The sequence below is a fragment of the Terrapene carolina genome, unplaced genomic scaffold, assembly GCF_002925995.2.
Source record: "Terrapene carolina triunguis isolate 2854851 unplaced genomic scaffold, T_m_triunguis-2.0 Scaffold604, whole genome shotgun sequence".
NCBI classification, from domain to species: domain Eukaryota; kingdom Metazoa; phylum Chordata; order Testudines; family Emydidae; genus Terrapene; species Terrapene triunguis.
Genome location: NW_020664955.1, coordinates 621,938 through 641,848, shown reverse-complemented (window position 1 = coordinate 641,848; position 19,911 = coordinate 621,938). Strand labels below are relative to the sequence as shown.

Sequence of the window (19,911 nt, the reverse complement as noted above, 5' to 3'; positions counted from 1 at the left end):
AGTAGAAATGGTTTTTCCCTTTAAAGACAATTATCATTCAAGGGGAATAGAGTTCTGGGGATGATTTAACGATGCCAGGACAGTGTTTGCAACCCATACACAGCAGCGCTGGGCTAGAGGGGGGGACAAGAAGTGACTCTAACTAGAAACATGGGGCCAGATTTACAAGTGCTCAGCAGAGAATAATTCTCAAAAATGCCTAAAATGCCCCATTTTCAAACGTGACTTTGAAGTCAGATCCTCAAAGGTATTTAGATGCTAACTCTTATTGAAATCAATGGGATTTAGCTTCCTCAATTAGGTAGACATACTTGAAAATGTTACCTGCAATTCACCATCAGATTTTCAAAAGCCCTCAGGCTCCCACCGTGGCAGTGCTGGACAGATTTTCAAAAGAGCCCATCACCTGTGTGCCGGGCTCTTCTGAAATTTGGAACAGATTCGGCCATCCTTACTCATGCTCAACAGCACCTTGCTTCATGAATAGTTCCCTGGCAGAGTAAACAGAGGTATGGACAGTGGGATTGGCCCCATGAAATGAAAATGGCAAATCTATTTGCACTGTCCAAGCTGAATGAAGCTTTGCAAAATAAAACCACATACACACTGCAGTAATGGCAAAGCGCACGTTCGATTTTTTACAATGTTAATTACTTCCTGTCATCAAATTCAGCCGTTGTTGTTACAACAGGAAGAGGCATTATTTTAAATGCAACATTTTCATCTGGCACAATGTCCCTGTGAAACCAAATCTTTGTTTTTTGTACTAACCACTAGAACAATGCTTTGAAATTCATTAATGAAGACCAATAAAGTTTCCCTTCCAGAACATTAGCTACTTGAATGACCGAGACATTTGGGCTCAAGGAACCTAATGTGCTAACCCGCCGAAGAAATTCGTTGGAAAAGAGCAAATTCCAGGTTGTCTCTCTTTGCGGGAACCACATGAAGTGTAATTGACTGAAACGCCTAACCCCTGTCTGCTGTGCTGGGGATTTGGGATTATTATTCTGTGAATGTCCTGCTGCTGCTATTTTTATGCTGTCTCATCACAAGAGAACAAAGGGACCATTCTATGAAATATATGGCCAGTAGAGTTACAAAATGTAATGCTAAGGACATATTTCTTCACCTATCTATGTACCCAGATGCTTACACAGCATGCAGCCAACCACCGGAACTCCCCTCTGCAGGAAAGCAGATAGCCTAATACTACAGCTGGATAATGTTATGACCATTACGGACAACTGCAGCTATGCAAGAGCTGGAGGTGAGCAAATGGCATGTCTCATGCCATGATTGTCACAGGGGTCAGAGCTGGGTTTGAGTCGGTTTTCTGAGTGGGGAGGTAGGGGTTATTGGGTTCTACACCCACAAAGGCCTTTTTGCTCAGTGGAGGAACAGTGCGACTGTAGAGGACTGAGACATCAGGGTGACCGTCCTTGAGAGGAGCAGAGAGAACACACTGCATGCCAACGTTTGATAGAGGTGGAGGACGTGTCTCTCTCTAGTGGCTGCCTCAGGGCTCTTGGTGCGCCCCCCACATCATAGTGATTAGTCAACCTCCCTAGGACCTTTCTATGCAGACCCGAGAGCATCAGGCTGTATTACAGTAGAAGCTAGAGGCCTCAACCAAGGTCAGGGCCCCATTGTACTAGGCACCGTACATGCACACAGTCAGACACCATCACAGCCCCAAAAAGCGTACGCTGTAAACAGACAAATGGGCTGGAAGGGAAACTGAGGCACAGATTAATCCAAGATCACCTAGCAAATCAGTGGTCAAATGGGGACTAGAACACACCTCTCCTGATTTCCAGCCTAGTACCCAATCTACTAGGGCATGCTGCCTCCAGACCCAGAGCATCTCTTATTATGAGGCAGCACAAAAACTGGCAGCAAGGGGACCTGCGCAGAATAATTCCAAGTCCCCATCCCTAGAGCGAGTGGCTAGATGGACAATTATGCTCCATGTGCTCCCTTAACGGAATCCATATCTGACCCTTGATGCTCTGTGTTTACACGGAGGAAGGCAAGAACCTAGTCAGCCAGACTCAGCTATTGGCATAGTTGCAGTGGTGCATGCAAGAAGACAGATCTTTCAGCTGGAGTAAGCTGGCATAGCTCCACTGATTTCAATGTTGTTACATCCATTTACACCAGATAAGAACCTGGGCCCATCGCTGGAAGTTAGGAGCCTAGATACCTTTAAGGATCTGGGCCTGGACCCTAGCGGAGACAGGCAAAGCTGCTACACACCGGGACTGGCACCAGTGCCACTTCCCCGGTGTCAAGCTCCACCAGTGCAAAGAGCAGCTTTGCCTATCTGTGGTTTGGCACCAGTGCAGCTGGTGGTAATCAGGGCAAATCTCCTGGGTAGAGACAAAGGGAAACATTTTCAAAGGTGCTTAAGTGATTTAGGAACCTAAGTCCCATTGACTTTCAAATGGCCTTGGAAATCGAGACTCTGGCTCTTAAAACACCCAAAGCCTAATTATCGCTCTGGGTTCACCCCTGCCTGTCTCAGGCCTCTGGAGACAGTAATTTGCTTGCAGTGTGGGGTGGGATCCATTGTTCTGCGGTGATATCAGCCCTGGGTGGCTGAGGGAATGTGGCTCTCCAGGCCTGGAGTGTGTAAACATGACTCATCGAACCACACAGGGTTTTGGCAAGTGCCGGCTGAATCACTGGGGGAGGAAAGACACAAGAGCGGCCTCCCCCCGGAAAGCCGCCGTCTCACTTCCTGATCATGACACAGCAGCTGGAGCAGGCTGCAATCAGCACAGCTCACCAACAAACAAAAAGAGCCTTATGCGTTAAAATAACAACTCAGATACCAGCCCCGACATTACCTTTCCTCTCTGTTCCATGGGATCCAGGCAGCCAACACCTGCTCCTTACCCTGCACCCCTGCTCCCCACTGCACTGACCTTTGGAACTATCGGGGCAAGGAAACCACAACAACCCCGGGCTTTTTTCCTGCATTCCCTGGGCCAACATGTGCATTTGACACGCTTCCCCCAAAGGATCCCAAGAGTCTTTTTTTATGACGGGTGTTCTTTCAATGATAAATAACAACAAACAAACATCTAGATTATAAAAATGCATAGATGTGAAGGCTAGAAGGGACCACAGTCATCAGCATGTATGGATCATTTACCCAGTACTGCAATGCGGTCACCTTTGGGGTGGAACATGGCATCTGTTTAACAGTGCAAAGCAACACTGCACAACAGTTTAGGATGGGAAGTGAAGAAGACTGTTGTATCCAAATGAAACTTTGAGGCAGTGTGGACGTTTAGGGAGGACAATGGGGTTAACATCCATACTTTTCAAGTGCCATGAAACCTTTAATAACTGCAAGTGCTTTTATGTCTCATCTGAAATCAGTTTCCAAACCTGCTTTCAGGGCATCTGTCTGTTTCAGAAGGGAAGGTTTCAAGAAACTCATACCCCAGCAGAAGTCACTTTTCGACCTCTGAGTGGACTATGTTGAGATTTCAGTTCGAAATCAAAGACTCTTTGAAAGAAAACCAGACTACTAATATTAAAGAGGCCTCGTCAAGTCAAATTTGTCTTCAAAGTTAAGTTTTGTAAAAATAAGCTCTGACAAGAACAAAGACCAAGAGAAAATTCTCCTGCACGTCATGATACGCTTTGCCTTGAAATGGAAAAGATGTTGCTTTTAAACAAACAAAAAACAAAAACACAAACTCTCCTCTGCTGTGTTCGCAACCAATACCTTGCAGCCTTGTGCTAATGTTTGCTCACAATCCTCCTTTCATACTGGTGTAATTCCACTGACTCCTGATTTACACCCGTGTAATGAAAAACAGAATCTGCCCTGGGGCATGTGAAATTGACTAGCAGTTATGAACACAAATAAAACTAATTACTCAGTTTTCATCATCTGAGCTGAAGAAAATGCTTAAAGTAAGCCACAAGAGGGGCGCAGAGTACACGAGATTTTCAAAATTCTGTCACTTTTAAACATCTGCTGTGTTTTCTGTAAAAGAGGTTAGGAACTTTACTTGTTGGGTATTATTATTTTTTAGTAGGTGGGGTTTGATTTTCTTTACTTTGCATCTTACAGTCATTTACCCCCATGCAACGTGAGCCCAAGGTGGGGTAAAGTGTTGCTATTCTGATCTGGTAGCATTTCACACCCACTCTGCAAAGATGTAAATAACAACACAAGGTTCACAGCAGTGGAAAATCAGGCCCATTATCTTTAACCTCAGATGGTCCCTTTAAAGTCCTTGGTTTATAGCCTTTTAACACAGTATCACGCTTTCCGTGCATCTTGTGTCTGCCTGCGTTTTTACTGCACACTCCTAATAATGCTGCTATATAAATTTGGCTCATGGAACTGAAAGGTTCATTCCCTGCACACACGCCGAGGACTAGGGAAAAAAAAAAAGGGACCGATTCTGAGACTTACACTGGGGTGTTTCCATTGAATTCAATGGAACTATACTTGATTCGCACCAGGGACAGTGAGAACAGAATCAGGCCACCATCTTAGAAGCCACGCTGCCATCCTTGATTTCTCATCTGCCTTAAATAAATGGAGATCGAGGGGTTTTGTGTTTATACCCTCGTTAGCAGGGACTGTTTTAATTAATGCCTTCTGAGCCCATCACAATGTATCTAGGAACTGTACAAAAGTGAAACCAACCACAACTAAAATACCGCAGAGCTGGGCCCAGTGGCTAAGAGAGAAGTAGCTGCACTCTGCCAAATGAAAGCATCCAAGGAGGAACAAAACAATTCTTGAAAAACCGTAAAAGGAAGAGCGGGCAAGAAAGAAGGTTAGGCCTGGCCATGTCTATGCAGATCCATGATGATTCCAGCCAGAAGAGACTAGATGCACTGGTGCAAACCCTCTGTGCAGATAGGCAAAGATGCTATTTGCACTGATGGTGGTTAGCCCTGCTTGAAATTGGAATAAGCCACACTTTGTACAAGTGCATCTTACAGAGAGGCAGTATAGCCTAGTGGAGAGTGCACTAGACTAGACTTCAGGGGACCTGGGTTCTATTTCCAGTTCCTCTGCTGTGCAACATTGGACAAGTCATTTACCCTTCCTGTGCCTCAGTATACCTATCAGTAAAATGGGAATAATGATACTGCCCTCCTTTCTAAAGCGCTAGGAGATCTGTGGATGGAAAGGGCTAAATAAGAGCTAGGTGTTATTATTATTATGGCTGACTGCCTACGAGTCTGTACCAGTGTAGATAAGCCCTTGGCCAGTCAAGATGAACTGACTGTTACTTGCCTTGAAACCAGATGCTGAAGGATTTAATCCTGCGACTTTCATCCAATCAGCTGTTGGATAATCTGAACCGATTGCTATCTCTGTACTGCTGAGATACAGTAACCGCAGAGAGCGTTTAATCCAGCCTGTCTAAGGCAATAACCATGTTACTGAAAACTTCTTAATGCCGGATCAGGGTAGGGTGCTGCCCTGGCTCCCAAGCCAGGAGGTGCCGTGGAGGCAGCAGGTTCCACAGCAAGAGAAAGTCCTTTGCCTCACATCACAAGGATCTTTCTGGGTAATCTAAGGGTAGCGCTGAGCTGATGGGCTTTATAGGGAGGCCTATTTAAGCCTGCCTGGGAGTAAAGGCAGATCACTGGGATGCAGGGGAATATGTGATGCAATGCAGGGTGGTCAAAAAATTGGGGTAATGCTCTGCAAAGCCTCCCCTCAAAAGCAGCATTTGCTGTTCTAATCACATCCCTCCGAGGACAAACCTTCATGACGGCTGTTTGTGTAACTGCAACTATTATGCCAAAATTACAACCCACAAAATTAACAACAAATCTCCATGAGAAAACCATGAAGGCCCTGGGACATGCTTTTGAAGGCCAGCAGGCAGTGTTCTCTAGCGCTCAGAACAAGGGAAGGACATGATTTTCAGAGGTGCTGAGCACCCACAACTCCCATTGAAGTCACTGGGCTCTCCTGGTGCTCAGCGCCTCGGAAAATAAGGCCTGGGGATTCCTGGGTTCTAGCCTTGGGCGAGTCAGTTCACCTGTAGTGTGCCTCTGTTTCTCCACCTGTAAAGTGGGGCTATTATATACCTTTGTAATGTGCTTTGAGATCTTCAGATGAAAAGCGCTAAGTGCAAAGTATCCTATGCAAAAATTCTGAGTGGCCAATTAAAGCTGCCAAACCCAGCCATAACATTGTGTTTCCCCTTGTGCCTATGTCGCGGGAGCTGTTTCCTTAGCTTCAAGGGCTTGTCTAACACACACAGCCAAATTTTCAAACAGCCACCTCTACTGTACCCACAGTATTTGCACACGTGCCTAGGTTTGCACGCTTCAAACCTGTGCTTTGGTGCACAAGCGGACAGGGAGTCTGCACGTGTGAAAACAGTGTGTGTATGAGCACCAGTTTGCACAAGCAAAACAATGGTTGTGTGTGGGAAATTCAGGGGACTGGCTGGAAAAATATCCGAGCTTTTGCTTTATTACACAGAGCCTGCAGTGGGTCAGAGGAGACTAGTGCAATGATGGTTAATGCACTGAATCCTGGTGACTGTTAGTCACATTTGTGATGCTTGTGTCACAGCAAACACCTAGTGTGGGCAAACTGTTAGGGGAACTTTTATCCGCTCGATCCTGGGCCAAGCAGATCTTTTGTGACTGGAAGCAAACTCATTTTACAGACACCGGGAGGTTTGGACATAGACAACTCAACAATTCACTGCAATAAACGCATCTTCCCGGTTGTAAGGGGAGAGAGGGGGAGAGAGAGAGAAAGAATGGGAAGGGGATGATGAGAAGAGGACACCCTGCAGAGCTTGGTCTCACTGGCCCAGGAAGCAGAGCATGAGGGAAGAAGAGTGGTCCACAGGGAGCGCACATAGCTAGAATGTTCCCCAGAGTCCAAACCAGAAGCAAAGGCCAATCAACGTAGAGAAGAGCATTAACATTTAGCAAGTGGAGAATGAAATATAGGACAGAACAGGCGCCCCGGGCTTCCAGTTAACATCTGGACAGGGATCAAAGCTGCGCCTGGCTAGAGGAACTCCCTGTTTGTAAGAGGAGAGGGTGCTGGCCATCACTGATGCACTATCCCCTTTCAGCAAACCAAGGGGGAAAAGACATCTGGCCCTGCCCTCCAGACAGCTAAACCCTTTGGAATCCATGACCAGTTAGAATGCAGAGGGGACCCTCACCCACTGCAGAAGCTGACCAATATGCTCTCTCCAGGAGAGACCCCAGGGGCTGTTTCCTTCCTTCCTGCACAGTCCTATTTGTAAATTGATTTCCCCAAACTGACACCAGCCACTCCCCTAATTCCCACTGTGGAGGGGAAGGCAGCTTCAGAGAAAGCTCTTTCCAGACAGACTCTCAGTACCACTCTCCCCGACTGACATCCAAGCTCACAGGCAGTCCAGAAAAACAGCATCATGGGCAAAAGTAAGAGAGACTCTGGGGGCTTGACCTAGCTACCGCTGACCCTTCAGCTCAAGTTACATCATTGCCTAGAAAGCCGGAGACTTGGATTTTACTCCTGGCACTGACCTTCCATATGCAGCAAACTCCTTTCTTCTGTGGGCTGGGACAGTCTCCTCATAAAGGAGGTACGTGACATCTCAGTTAACTACAGGATCACTCTATCGCCCTTCCACACTTAAATCAGAGCCACGCTGGAGGCCACCACTTGCCCACTGGCTGGGCCAGGCCTACAGTGGGAATTAGAACTAGAGCAGAGGCAATAATTGGTTTTCCAGATTGGTGGCCAAAAAATAAAATATCAGAAAAAACAAATCAGAAAAAACTTTCATTTTGGGTCGAAACTGACATTTTTCAGTTGTCCTCACCAAAACAAAACCCCAATATGAAAAATAAATTGTTTGGGGTCAAACAAAATGTTTCTTTTGACCCAAAACAATGTTTTTTGTTTGCTTTGCTTTTTGCATTATGTTTATTACCCTTTTAATTTAAAAAAACAAAAACAAAATCTAGCTACATTGCTAAACACATCATCATTTCAAAACGAAAAGTCAAAAGGTTTCATTTTGAAAGTCCCAAATGCCATTTTGGCTTTTTCAAACTTTTTGTTTTTCATTTACTTTTTATTCAGCCAAAACTATTTGCCGAATTTGACGTGAATTGGCAAATAGTTTCGGTTGCCCTGAAACTGCATTTTTGGGCAAACCAACTATTAGAGTGAAAAATTTTGCCCACATCTATTTTGAACAGGGGGCCTCAAAAATGTCAAAATGCTACCTGCAGCTACTTCAGTCTTTGACTCAGTGGTACAGTCTTCGGAGACCATAATTCCCACAATGCAATGCTCCATTTTGACCCTCTGCACTAAGACAAGAGAAACCATGATCTGCTCCATTACATGGAAATTGAAGAGAGGACCTTAGGTTGCTGAGATGGGCAAAGTTTGAGTGCCTCTCCTACAGACAGGTTTCAGAGTAGCAGCCATGTTAGTCTGAGCTTATGCTCAAATAAATTTGTTAGTGCCACAAGTACTCCTGTTCCTCCTACAGACACTTATCCTCAGTTTGAAAGCCGTTTACATCTTCTGACAGCAGGACTAGCCATAAGCACAAGCAAAGCAGGCAGCTATTCAGAGCCCCACATCCCGCACATGCTCTGCTCCTCGTCGGAATGCCCTGTCTCTCTCTCTCTCTCTCTCTTTCTCCAGTAGCAGAGACAACTCATGGCCGGATCCCAGGCTGGCCTTGCTGCAGCGGGTTTAGAAGTAGGAATGGCGGGGGAGGTTAGTAAGCATTGGAGGTGGAAAGTGCATCATTAATGACCCCTGAGCCACATGCGCTACGGCGGGAAGTGTGGCATGCAGTTAGGTGGGCGGCTCAGGCCCCATGCCCGGTTATTATGCCAAGACAAGATGCATCTACGGTTAGAACTCCTCAAAGAGATAGAGAACAAAAATATTTACCATTAGAAAACGTCTGGGGGGTAACGTGTTGCTGGAGGTGCCTCTCCCCTGTTTAACATTATAAAAAAGTGATTTAGAAACAGTGTCCAGCAAGAAGCCTACCTTTTTAAAATTTCAATTATTTCTTATTCTCTGCCTCTCAGATTTGCAAAGATTTCCTCCCTTTCCCCCACCCCAATGAGCCTGGCACAGAGGCCTGAGCTTGTACCGTCAAACCACTCTGTCACCCGGTCCATCAGAACCCATAGCAGACTGCTGGGGCGGTCCCCTCCCATGTCCTCTGACACAATGAGGCAGGATTCTCATGCTACAGGCTGGGAGTGAGGGGATGAAAGACCGAGAGGTGCAAAGAGAAGCAGCGTTAGTTGGTTAGTATTGAACGTGTCTCCTCGTTCGGTTTGATGCTATTGCAGACTAGCTCTTCGCTATCTGGGCAGCAGAGTGTCGCCCACACAACAGGATCAAATTCGGGGTGGGATGTGTATGGGGTTGTGAGCTACAGCAGGCGTGTGTGATGGGTGCAAGGGAGTCTGAGCATAAGGGCAACGAAGAGGATCTGGGACCATACGGTCTTGGCTGTATGAGAAAAGGTGCACTGGTCTGATTTAAAAATCCATGTAGTTAAACTGGTGCAGACCTCCTAATGGAGACGCACTTAAATCAGTTTAACTTAATCCAGTAATGTACCAAACTAAACCAATTTAAGCAAGGGTTAAATGGGTTTAAGTGTGTCTTCGTTAGGTCGTTCACTCTCGTTTAACTGGATCAGTTTCCAATCCATTTAATTGCTGCTTTCCGGCTAAAGGCAAGGGCTAAGGCAGTCGGTGTCATGGACACACCAAGGGCCCAATTCCGCCCTCACCCTGATGTAAATGAGGTGTGACACTGGTGTAAAAGTGGCGTGAGAGAAGAATCAGGCCCCACGGGTGCAAAAGAAGAGCGTGGCAGGAAACGCAAGCAGGAGAGGTGTAAGGAGGAGTAGGCCCAAGTAACTACCAGCTCACACTAACATACACCCTCTTCTGCTCCTTCACCATATAGCAATTTAGACCCCCTAGCGCCCACCTACTGATGTGTAACTGCCCATCACCTGGGAATTTGGCCCTTGTATCACCAGCTTCAAGTCAGTAGCAGGGCCTGGAGCTGTATTCTGCCATGAACTGCATGGCAAATATCCCCCCGGGACAATCCCATGAAAAGCACCTGTGGAATGAACCCAACCAGCCTGGCAGGGGCTGGAGCAGTTCCTGGGAGACAAAGGGAAGGGGCACACAGCCCCATTGAGCCAGGCTGCAGGGGGCTCAGGGAGGGGCAGACATGTCACAGAAGGCAAAGATAAGTATGAGGAAGAGAGGTCCTAGAGGAGAGGCTTCAGGAGCAGGCAGTATGCTGCTACCTGGGGCAGGGAGAGGGGGCGTGAGACAGGCAGCTCCAGGGAGGTTGAGGCCTGGTACAGGGAGTTTCAGGGAGGCCAGGGCCAAATACAGAGGGCTCTGGGGTACATGTGTGTAACACACATGCTGGTGGGGTTGCTCTAGGAAGGCTGAGGCCTGGCCAGGGGGTGGGGGGACCTGATGAGGAGGCTGGAGCCTGAGAGCTGGAGTGAGGAGGTGAGAGGGGGAGCTCGGCTGGGAGGAGGGAGTGTTGAAACAAGGACCCTTGCGTAGAACCTGCCTCCACTTTCAGCCCTGCTCTCACTGTGGTCGCAAGGCCCGTGGGTGCCTGAGCCAGCACGAAGGAGGTGAAGGGAGGAGTCACAGTCAAGCCAAAACGGACCAGGTCTAGGCAGCACCGGCAGTGAAGTCTGGAGCCGTCCGCACTCAGGGGAGACTGGGGGCTGAGGAACAAAGCGCCAACTGCTGCTCTCATTAAAATCGACGGTGGAGGTCCCAGGGCCTTCACTAGGGTCAGGATCGAGCCTGAACCAGGCTTGGGCTTTGCTTCCCCCATGGGTACTACATGACTGTGTGGATCCCTGCCTAGTAAGACGGATCCACGGCAGCAGGCCAGAAGGAGCTGGCGGGGGGAGGAAGAGAGTCATTTCTCCACATGCTGGGCCTCCTGGGGGCCGCCCGAGCCAATTCCTCACCCCTCCACAGAGGAAGAGCAGAGCAGATGGGCCTGACCCAAGGACCAGGAACCTGGCAGCACAGAGAAGGTGAGCGTTTGGGCAGTGCTTCCCCCCATACGTGCACAGCCCATGTGGAACTGATTATCCCCCAGGGATGGCGAGGCGACGAGAGCCAATCAGAGCGTCTGAGCAAAGGGCTTAATGAGAAACGAACTGCAGAAGCAGGCGAGACCGAGCGGAGGGGCCAGGACAGAGCCGAAGAGAGGAGGAAGGTGAGAAGGAAAAGAGAGAGGAGTGCGATCTGCTCCCAGACGCATCAGGTCCTCGGCTCTCTGCAGCGCTCAGTACGGGGCAAATCCTAACTGGCGCCCGGGATCCTACTGTGCCACCAGGATTTGCCCCAAATGTCCCTGCTGGACAAACCAGGGGTTGGGGGGGATGGATGCCCCCAGGGCACACGGGCAGGGGGTTTAACTCCCTTCCTCTGCATCAAGAAAGAGGGAGTATCTCCTGCATGGTCAGTCTCTTGTGACTGTGGGGGCATCCAGCAGGAGAAGACAACGTCTTGTAGATGCACCAGGAAACGCTGCCCCAGCCCCCCCATGCCCCTTCCCACCTTAGAATACCGGGTAACATCTTACAGCTGCTCAAGCCAATTGCACTGATGCAAATGTCATATCTACCTTGGGCATAGGTCTGCACTCCCCATGTTGGAGTAAAGGGGGGACAGACTGGAGCCTTGGGGAAAGAACAGGCCCTCTAAGGGAGGCAGACCTGCCTGTAATATGCTCGCCCCATTATGGCCAACAGAATGAGCGGGATGTGAGGCAGGATTGGGGAGTCCAGCTGCAGGGGATTAGGCAACCTGGTTCAGGGCTGCCCAATGAGTTTGGGGAGTAGCTCAGGGAGATCAGTAATGGGATAAGGAGCCTTGAACCCCACTTGAACCCAGCAGCGACCAAAAGCCATTGCTAGCCAAAGTTTGGTCGGTGCCCCCATCCCATGCAAAATAAATTGGGTGGGTCTCAGCACACGGACAGAGGTCCATGCCATAGAACGCGCTGTCACAGTTGGCACCAATTGACCTGCTGGCTGGCAGACTAAGCAGTGACTGAATTAGTTCCCTATTAATGCTGCCCTGCATGGCACGACCCCAGACACCCTGGATAATACAGGGGGCAGAAAAGATGTGTGACCGTGTGCACCCCCTCTATTCACACTGAGAAGGGTAGAGCAGCCTGGTAGAGGGGCTCACAGGATCCGCGCTATTAAAGATGGGAAAAGACCTAACCAAATGCAAGGTCCCTCTATACCCAACGTCAGACCCTGCCTCAGTTTCTCCTTGTGTCCGATGGCTCTATTAGTTGCTGAAGCGACTTACCCCGCTGGCTAAGTCCCAAAGTTCACCCCAAAGAATCCAAACCAACACAAACCCAGATCTTTTGCCCGGGGCTCATTCCTCCCTCTGAAGGTCTGTCCTCCTCCACCAATCTTCCAGCCCACCTGGGATCTAATCAGCCCCTTGGTAGCAGCAGAGGTCTCTAGATGGCAGCACAGTGGGAGCCCAGGCCCACCCTCCACTATAGGTTCTCAGGCTTGGTGACCCGATACAGCCAGACTACCTAACCCCACGGTCCAAAGCTGCCCAGTCTTCTTCCTATAGTGCCAGCCCTCCTGCTCATTAAAGAGCCCTGACTTCTCAGTCTCCTCTCCCTGGAGTCCCTGGGTCAGCAGCCCCACAGGCTGCCCTTAGTTCCCAGCAGGCCTGCTCTTAGCCACCTGACTCTGTGTCCCTCCTCTTCTCCACATCGGGAGTCAAACCACATCTGTGGATGCAGCTGAGCCCCAGCTGCCTTAAAGGGCCAACTCACCCGGTGACCCCAGAGCATGCAATCCATCAGCATTCCCCCAGAGAGAGGGGGAGCCAGGTACTAAACTGATACATACTGGAACTCACGCTCATTGGGATTCCCGGTGACCCACAAGCCGCAAAGCTGGAGACACGAGAACACAGGGTGTGCCACTCCTGATCGGATCTCTGCTCCATGCTTCAGAGAAAAGCAAAAATCCACCCCACATCAGTGGCTCTTCCATTCTGTAGACGTTTTGCAAGAGCAAGATCTCTTCACAGACCATCTCTTCTCCCAATCCCCCATGCATGGCTCATTCTGCAGACCACCAATTGCCCTCAATAGCTCTGGCTCTTGCAGCATCTCTTCAAGGTACCTGGGACGGGGGTGGGGGATGTTCCTCTTTCCTAGTTCCTGGCCTCCTGCCCATCTGGGTCCACCTCCGATGCCAGGAGCGCCCCATAAGCCCATGGGACCAAAGGCAAAGGATTCTGGGAGCATCTGAGGAGGACCCGTTGCAAGTGGCTGGGTGTGGGTCACTGTATGATAAAACTCAAGAACCGCTGCCCTAAAGGCCAAACTACATTTCGTTCCCCTGCTCCAATCATGTTTCCTGCTGATTCATGGCTCCGGCTTCCAAGCTGCCAGCTGTGTTATGCTCCACCCCAGACACACACGCGCTTTCCCTGCATCCACTAACAGCCTAATACAGAGGGGATGCAATGGGGAAGCAGCGCTGGCATCTGGGGAGTGTGCTATATTGCAATGCAGGGGCAGTGCTGGTGTCTGGGGAGTGTGCTATATCGCAATGCAGGGGCAGCGCTGGCACGTCTGGGGAGCTTGCTAGATCGCAATGCAGGGGCAGCGCTGGCACGTCTGGGGAGCGTGCTATATTGCAATGCAGGGTCAGTGCTGGCGCGTCTGGGGAGCGTGCTATATCACAAAGCGGAGGCAGCGCTGGCGCATCAGGGGAGTGTGCTAGATCGCAATGAGGGGGCAGCGCTGGGGCATCTGGGGAGCGTGCTATATCGCAATGGGGAGGCAGCGCTGGCATGTCTGGGGAGCGTGCTATATCGCAATGCAGGGGCAGTGCTGGGGAGCATGCTATATCTCAATGCAGGGGCAGCGCTGGCGCGTCTGGGGAGCGTGCTATATCCCAATGCAGGGGCAGCGCTGGGGCATCTGGGGAGCGTGCTAGATCGCAATGCAGGGGCAGCGCTGGCGCGTCTGGGGAGCGTGCTATATCGCAATGGGGAGGCAGCGCTGGCACGTCTGGGGAGCGTGCTATATCGCAATGCAGGGGCAGCGCTGGGGCGTCTGGGGAGCGTGCTATATCCCAATGCAGGGGCAGCGCTGGCGAGTGTGCTATATCCCAATGCAGGGGCAGCGCTGGCGCATCTGGGGAGCGTGCTATAAAGCAGCGTTGCCATTTCTGGGGAGCACAAACCACCCCTTTGGGGAGCACTTTAGCAGGGTGACTGACACCTCCACCAGTGACAGTGCATCTCACAGACATGTTTTCTCCATATGGAACCACAAAGCCTCAAGTCCAGAGCTGAGCGCACAACTGCGGGCCTGCTGCTTTCCTCTGGCGTCTCTAACAGCGGACGGAACGAGCCCCTCCCATCGTGTGAGGCTGACCTGACCCAACGCGCTGCAGAGCACTTTAATCTACAGGGCGGGGCGGGTTTGGGGGCTGTTGAAAAGGCTGTTTGAGAGAATAAACATAAATACATAAGGTCATTGGCCTCCCCTCCTCCGATCCTGGAGCCAGGGTGGGAGTCATGAGGGCTGGCCCCTGCTCCGCTCAGAGGCATGTTATTCATTATCTGCATTTTTAAAAGCAGCAATAAAGAGCAGAAAAATGAAAAACACCGGCCGCGGCCTAATGAAACTGTCATTCAAATGAAGCCACCCTGCTTCCTGCTGGCTGGTGTGAGCTGAAAGAGACCTGCATGAGGAGCCTGCTCCCAGCGGCCCTTCAAACACACCGCATTCAATTTCAAAGCTCTCGGCCTGGGGAGCAGGTTTGCACTCCCCTCCTTGGAAACTTTATTCCCCTTGAACTGATGAAGTATTTCCGAGGAAATGGAGAAGGAGGGGGGAGGGGGAGGGCTGGGGGGAGCAAGGGAAGCTGTTTGCTGAGACCTGGCCGTAAAACAAAAAAGAGCAGTTATAAATATCCAAGCAGGTACCCAAGCCTCCTGCCTGACTATAAATCTGTCGGCCGGGCATCCCTGCAGGGAAGGCGGGATTGGCAGCACAATCCTGCACTGTTCGAGGCGGGCGCAGTTAGGGGACTCAGATGCACTCCGATGCTACCAACCGTGCCGGGCTGGACCCTGCCCTCACTCACACTGATCAGCACAGCCGGGTGTAGCCCGGGGCAGAGCGCGGCTCACCAGACAAAGGGCCGGGCAATGCTGGAAGCTGGCCCAGTGTGAAAGGGACGCTATGTCCGTAACTCACATGGCTGCGGGAGGAAGGAACAGCAGAGTGGATGCAGTGAACAGACCCCTTGGGATGAGTCCGGAGTGGAGCATCAGCGGCTAGTCAGGATTGGGGTGGCCAGTGTTACTACTAAAATGCTTCGTGGCTGTATTTAATTTCATGCATGGAGGTGAGTTAATGGGAAGATAAACTACGTGTACTGAATCGCACAGGAAAATGTTTTCTAAGGGGCTGGGAAAACATGATTGGAGATTCTTTGGCCAAGGTTTTCGGAAGTGACTAGTGATTCTAGGGCTCAACTTGATGAGATACCTTAAATGTCTGAGCACTGAGACCCTCTAAAAATCAGGCCCCACGAGCTGTGTTTCCTAAATCCCTAGACACTGCTGAAAATCTTGACCCTCATCAGAACATTATCCTGAAACCCTGTACAGGCCTCAAATAAGGACCTCAAAACACTAGCTAGACATTAAAGCATTAGGCTCCGGTGCCCTGGAAGGTAGGTATTATCCCTATTTTACTGGTGGGTAAACAGAAGCACCTACAGAAGAAGAAATGACTTGCCTAAAGTTACAGAGTGAGTCAATGGCAGAGCTAGGAGTGGAACCCAGGTGTCCAGAGCACCCAGTTCTCAACTCTAACCACTAGACTACCCAGGCACAGAAGGAATGGTTAGGCCAGAGGATGGAAGGAGCCCTGCCCGACTTGTGCACAGAGAATGCAAGGGAATATTTGGAAAAATCAAACATATTTACAAAGATATTGAAGTACCTAAAGATGCAAATAGGGGCCGAGTGGGAACTACAAAGCTCTAAGCAGGTTAGGTGACTAAGTGCAATTGAAGTCAATGGCCGTTACGCACCTAATTCTGCTAGGCAATCTGCATCTTTAGGCACCTAAACATCTTGAAAAATCTGGCCCCTCGTCTTTTTCCCTGTTAAGACCATAGAAAAAACCTGCTGTCTGTAGAAGAAAGATTCTCTCAAGGGAATCTGCAACCCAATTTACTATACCGCTGGATTTTTTTTTTTTTTTTTGTAGAAAACTGAGGTGTTGACATGAGAGTGGGAGAAACGTAAATATGGTACTGAACTTCAAAGAAAGGTGAGGAGGCCAGTCCTGGCCACGACTGCCGTTAGTTTAATTTTTATTCATATTCAATTAATAAGGGAGGGTAGGGGGAAAATCACTAAACTTCTGGAAGATAATGAAAACGTGAGCAATGGTTTATAAAGACTAGATCTGGTCACTCAATTGCACTTTTTTTTTTTGTTAGAGTAACACAATTGTGATTGGAAAATGGACAGTAGGAGGATCGAAAAGAGGCTGAAGGGCCATGGAAAAAGGGTAATAAAAAGCATCAAAGCAAGGGGAGGTACCACAGAGACTAACGTTATTAATTATTATTTATCATTTGTACTGTGGTAGCGCCTAAGAGCCCTAGTCCTGGGCCAGGAGCCCATAATGCTAGGCACTGTACAAACACAGAATGAAAAGACACTCCCTGTCTCAGAGAGCTTAGGTCTGGTCTAGTTGAATCTCTTCGTTAATGACGCAGAACCAAGGATTAAGCTGCCCATTCATTACATTTACAGATAAATCTATACTGGAGGAGCTGAAAACACCAGGGAGGACAGAGAAATACCAAGGGAGCCAGAGTGACTGAAAACGTGATCAGAAAACAACCCGAACACAGTGAGATTCAACTCAGAGGAAATGCAAGCACTAATACACCCAGGGGCACTAACTTCCCAAGCAGAGCTATACAATGGGAAGGAGAGACTGGAGAAGCAGCAGGGCCGGGAGACGTCTAGGGGTGATGGTGGACAATAATTCAGACAGGCATTTGCAGTGCAATATTGCCCCCCAAAAAGCCGGAAGCCGCTTGGGGCTGCCTAGGTAGAGGCATCACATCCCGGAGCAGGGAGGCACTAGTTCCTCTCCATGGGGTCGATCCTGTTCCCGCTGAAGTTAATGGGAGCTTTGCCATTGATTTCCTGGTACCAGAAAGATATTGACAAACTGCAGGGTGTTCACAGGAGAGGAACACAGATGTTCGGGGGGGGGGGGTAAGAGGGAGAGATGACTAGAAGTAAATACACAGAGATTGGCTCACTGAAGTCTAAGGGGGAACAGGATAACAGGACACACATCTGTAAACACCAAGGAAGGAGTGAGATTATTTAGGGGGGCGAAAGGGGGTAGAATTAGGCGTAATGTGATGAAATTAAGGAAGGGAAAACTTGGGGTCTGAATGTCAGGAAAGTTTTCCTGGCAGAGAGATCTCTGAGGGTGGGGAATTATCTCCCAGGAGGCAGGGGTGGGAGCCCGGTTCCTTGGGAGGTGTAAAGTTAGACTGGACAGATCACGTGTGTGAAACAGGGGGACAGTCACAGGCCAAGGAGAGGGACGAGATGGGCTGTCCTGGTGCTAGCTTGTAGAATGAAGCTGCCTCATGTGCAGGGCATTTTCTGTGCCTGCACAGCAGGGGCTTAAAGAGCTAAATCTCTCAGTTGCTTTTAATTCCTTTTTTATTTTGCAGTAAGAGCTAACATGTTTACAGCAATTTGTGGACTTAATCACTTCCCAAATGTAACATTTTTTTAAATCAAATCAGCTGTTAAGCTGTGCAAGCATCTGAAACTAGTAAAACTTCTATCTCTGTTTGATGTTTTACAATTTGAAAACAGAGAGAGAAAAAAAGCTGATTTTGGGGGTTGTTGGGTTTTGTTTTTTCATTTTTGCAAGACAATTGTTGGTGGGCTGAAACCTCATGGTGCCAAGTTCCTGCTGGGAACAGACTCACATCCAAATCTTAACTCCCCCCTCATCCTTCCCCAAAGACTAGAGGATAACAACACAAGGGAAGATAACAGCTAGTCCAGAACAAAGCTTCAGATTCCTCATTCGAGGCATTCTAATTCTTTTCCTAGAGAACTTTCCCATGTGTCTGCTCAAAAGTGTGCGAGTGTGAGAACAGGACTGGGAGTGCATGTGCAACTATCCACGTGACCATGTGCACAAGAGCACGTGAGTGAATGTACATGTACCCCATACAGCTGTCTGCAATTACAATACATGCTGTCATGTAATATATATAGATCTATGTATTAATTAAGCCTGTACAAAAGACTCCCCCACCCTTGCTAGATTACTTAGAAACATCCTCAAACATACTGAGTCCAATTCTAGTCCAGCTCTATTAAACAACCAATTATTGTTGGTCCATTTGAACTAAAGGAGACTCTCCAATTACCGGACAGCAATACAGGGCTTATGATGTGCAGCTGAGCAGTGGATCGATCACACACACACACACACACACACACACACGCAAGCACGCACACACGCACACAGAGAAAATCTGTGCTGCTCTTTAGAATACCTAGATTTCTTGTGGGGGAAAACTCCACAATGTCTTGGAAGCCTGAAGAGCGGGACCCAGAGCCAACTGTTTGGCTGTACAGAGACAGATCAGAGAATAAACCTTTCACAGCAGTTTATACAGCTCTGGATCCCAGGCCGGTGAGTGTTACAGGTAGGAGAGAGGGAGCATTCAGTGAACTTCAGTGGAGTCTGGGGCAGCAGCCTTGTAAGCAAGTAGTCTTAGTGCAAGAGCGCTGAGATCCACAGCCCAGCCAGAGCGCACACACAGACACACACAGGTGTGATCTAAGCTACAGCTCTCACCTACCTATGCACGTTTTCCCATCAGCGTGCAGCACAAACTTCACATGGCAGCCACACTTGGGCCCTTGGTCTGTATCGTCACACGTGTGTTGGCATCCTCCATTTCCATAGTTGCAGGTCACTGCAGGGGGCAAAGAACCCACAGTCAAGAAGTCGGCAACAGCCTAGAGCAGGTTCCAAACATCATCATCCTACGCTCTTGATCTGGAATGCACATGAGCAGGGGAATGCAGGCTATCTGGAGATTGGAATTGCCACACCAAACAGTCCCTTTATGCCAGCATCCCATCTCCTGCCACACTAAACAATCCATTTAGTCACGCATCCTGAGCAGGGCACTGGTCCATCTGACCCAGTACCTGATGTTGAAGCCATCTAGATCATCTCTAGGGATGTGAGAGAGACGTTCTATCCCTACGGCCCTGTCTGTCTCTGGCCTTTCTTCCCAACCTTGGCAGTTTTTGTCATGGGGACATATCTCCCCAGCTCGATTCACACTGGCCAACGCACCATCCCATGGTAGCGACTTTCAGTTAATACCCAGCTGGGCCACGTTTATACTGGTGTCCAAGAGGTGGAAGGCTGAGAGCCGCGTGAGAAAGCCAGCCGAGGTGAGGTGAGAGGAACGAGTGGCTCTAGAGTGAGTCAGATCTAGATCCTGTCACCCTAGGTTGCGAGTTCAAATCCAGCCTAGGGTCAAGATTTTCAGAAGTGACGAGTGATTCTGGGTGCCTGACTTCAGACACTTTAAAGGGGCTTGAATGTCAGAAAGTGCTGAACACCCGCCCATGAAAATCAGGGCCCCTAAAGGTGCCCCAAGTTGGGCCCTCAAAATTGCTAGTTAGTTTTGAAAATCTTGGCCCCGATTGGTAGTGACTGAAAGCTGTTGCCATTTCATCGCTACTTGGAGGACAATACCT

General features: G+C 49.2%; 1 protein-coding gene across 1 annotated transcript in view; it reads right to left on the bottom strand.

The window, feature by feature from the left end:
- Positions 1–19,911, bottom strand: part of SCUBE3 (signal peptide, CUB domain and EGF like domain containing 3) — a 90,494-nt gene that overhangs the window by 30,303 nt on the left and 40,280 nt on the right. The window contains exons 6-7 of the mRNA XM_024200229.3: positions 18,996–19,112; positions 8,930–8,977 (exon numbers count right to left, since the gene is read on the bottom strand). Coding sequence (XP_024055997.1) covers positions 8,930–8,977; positions 18,996–19,112 — 165 coding nt within the window. The remainder of the gene's footprint in view (positions 1–8,929; positions 8,978–18,995; positions 19,113–19,911) is intronic.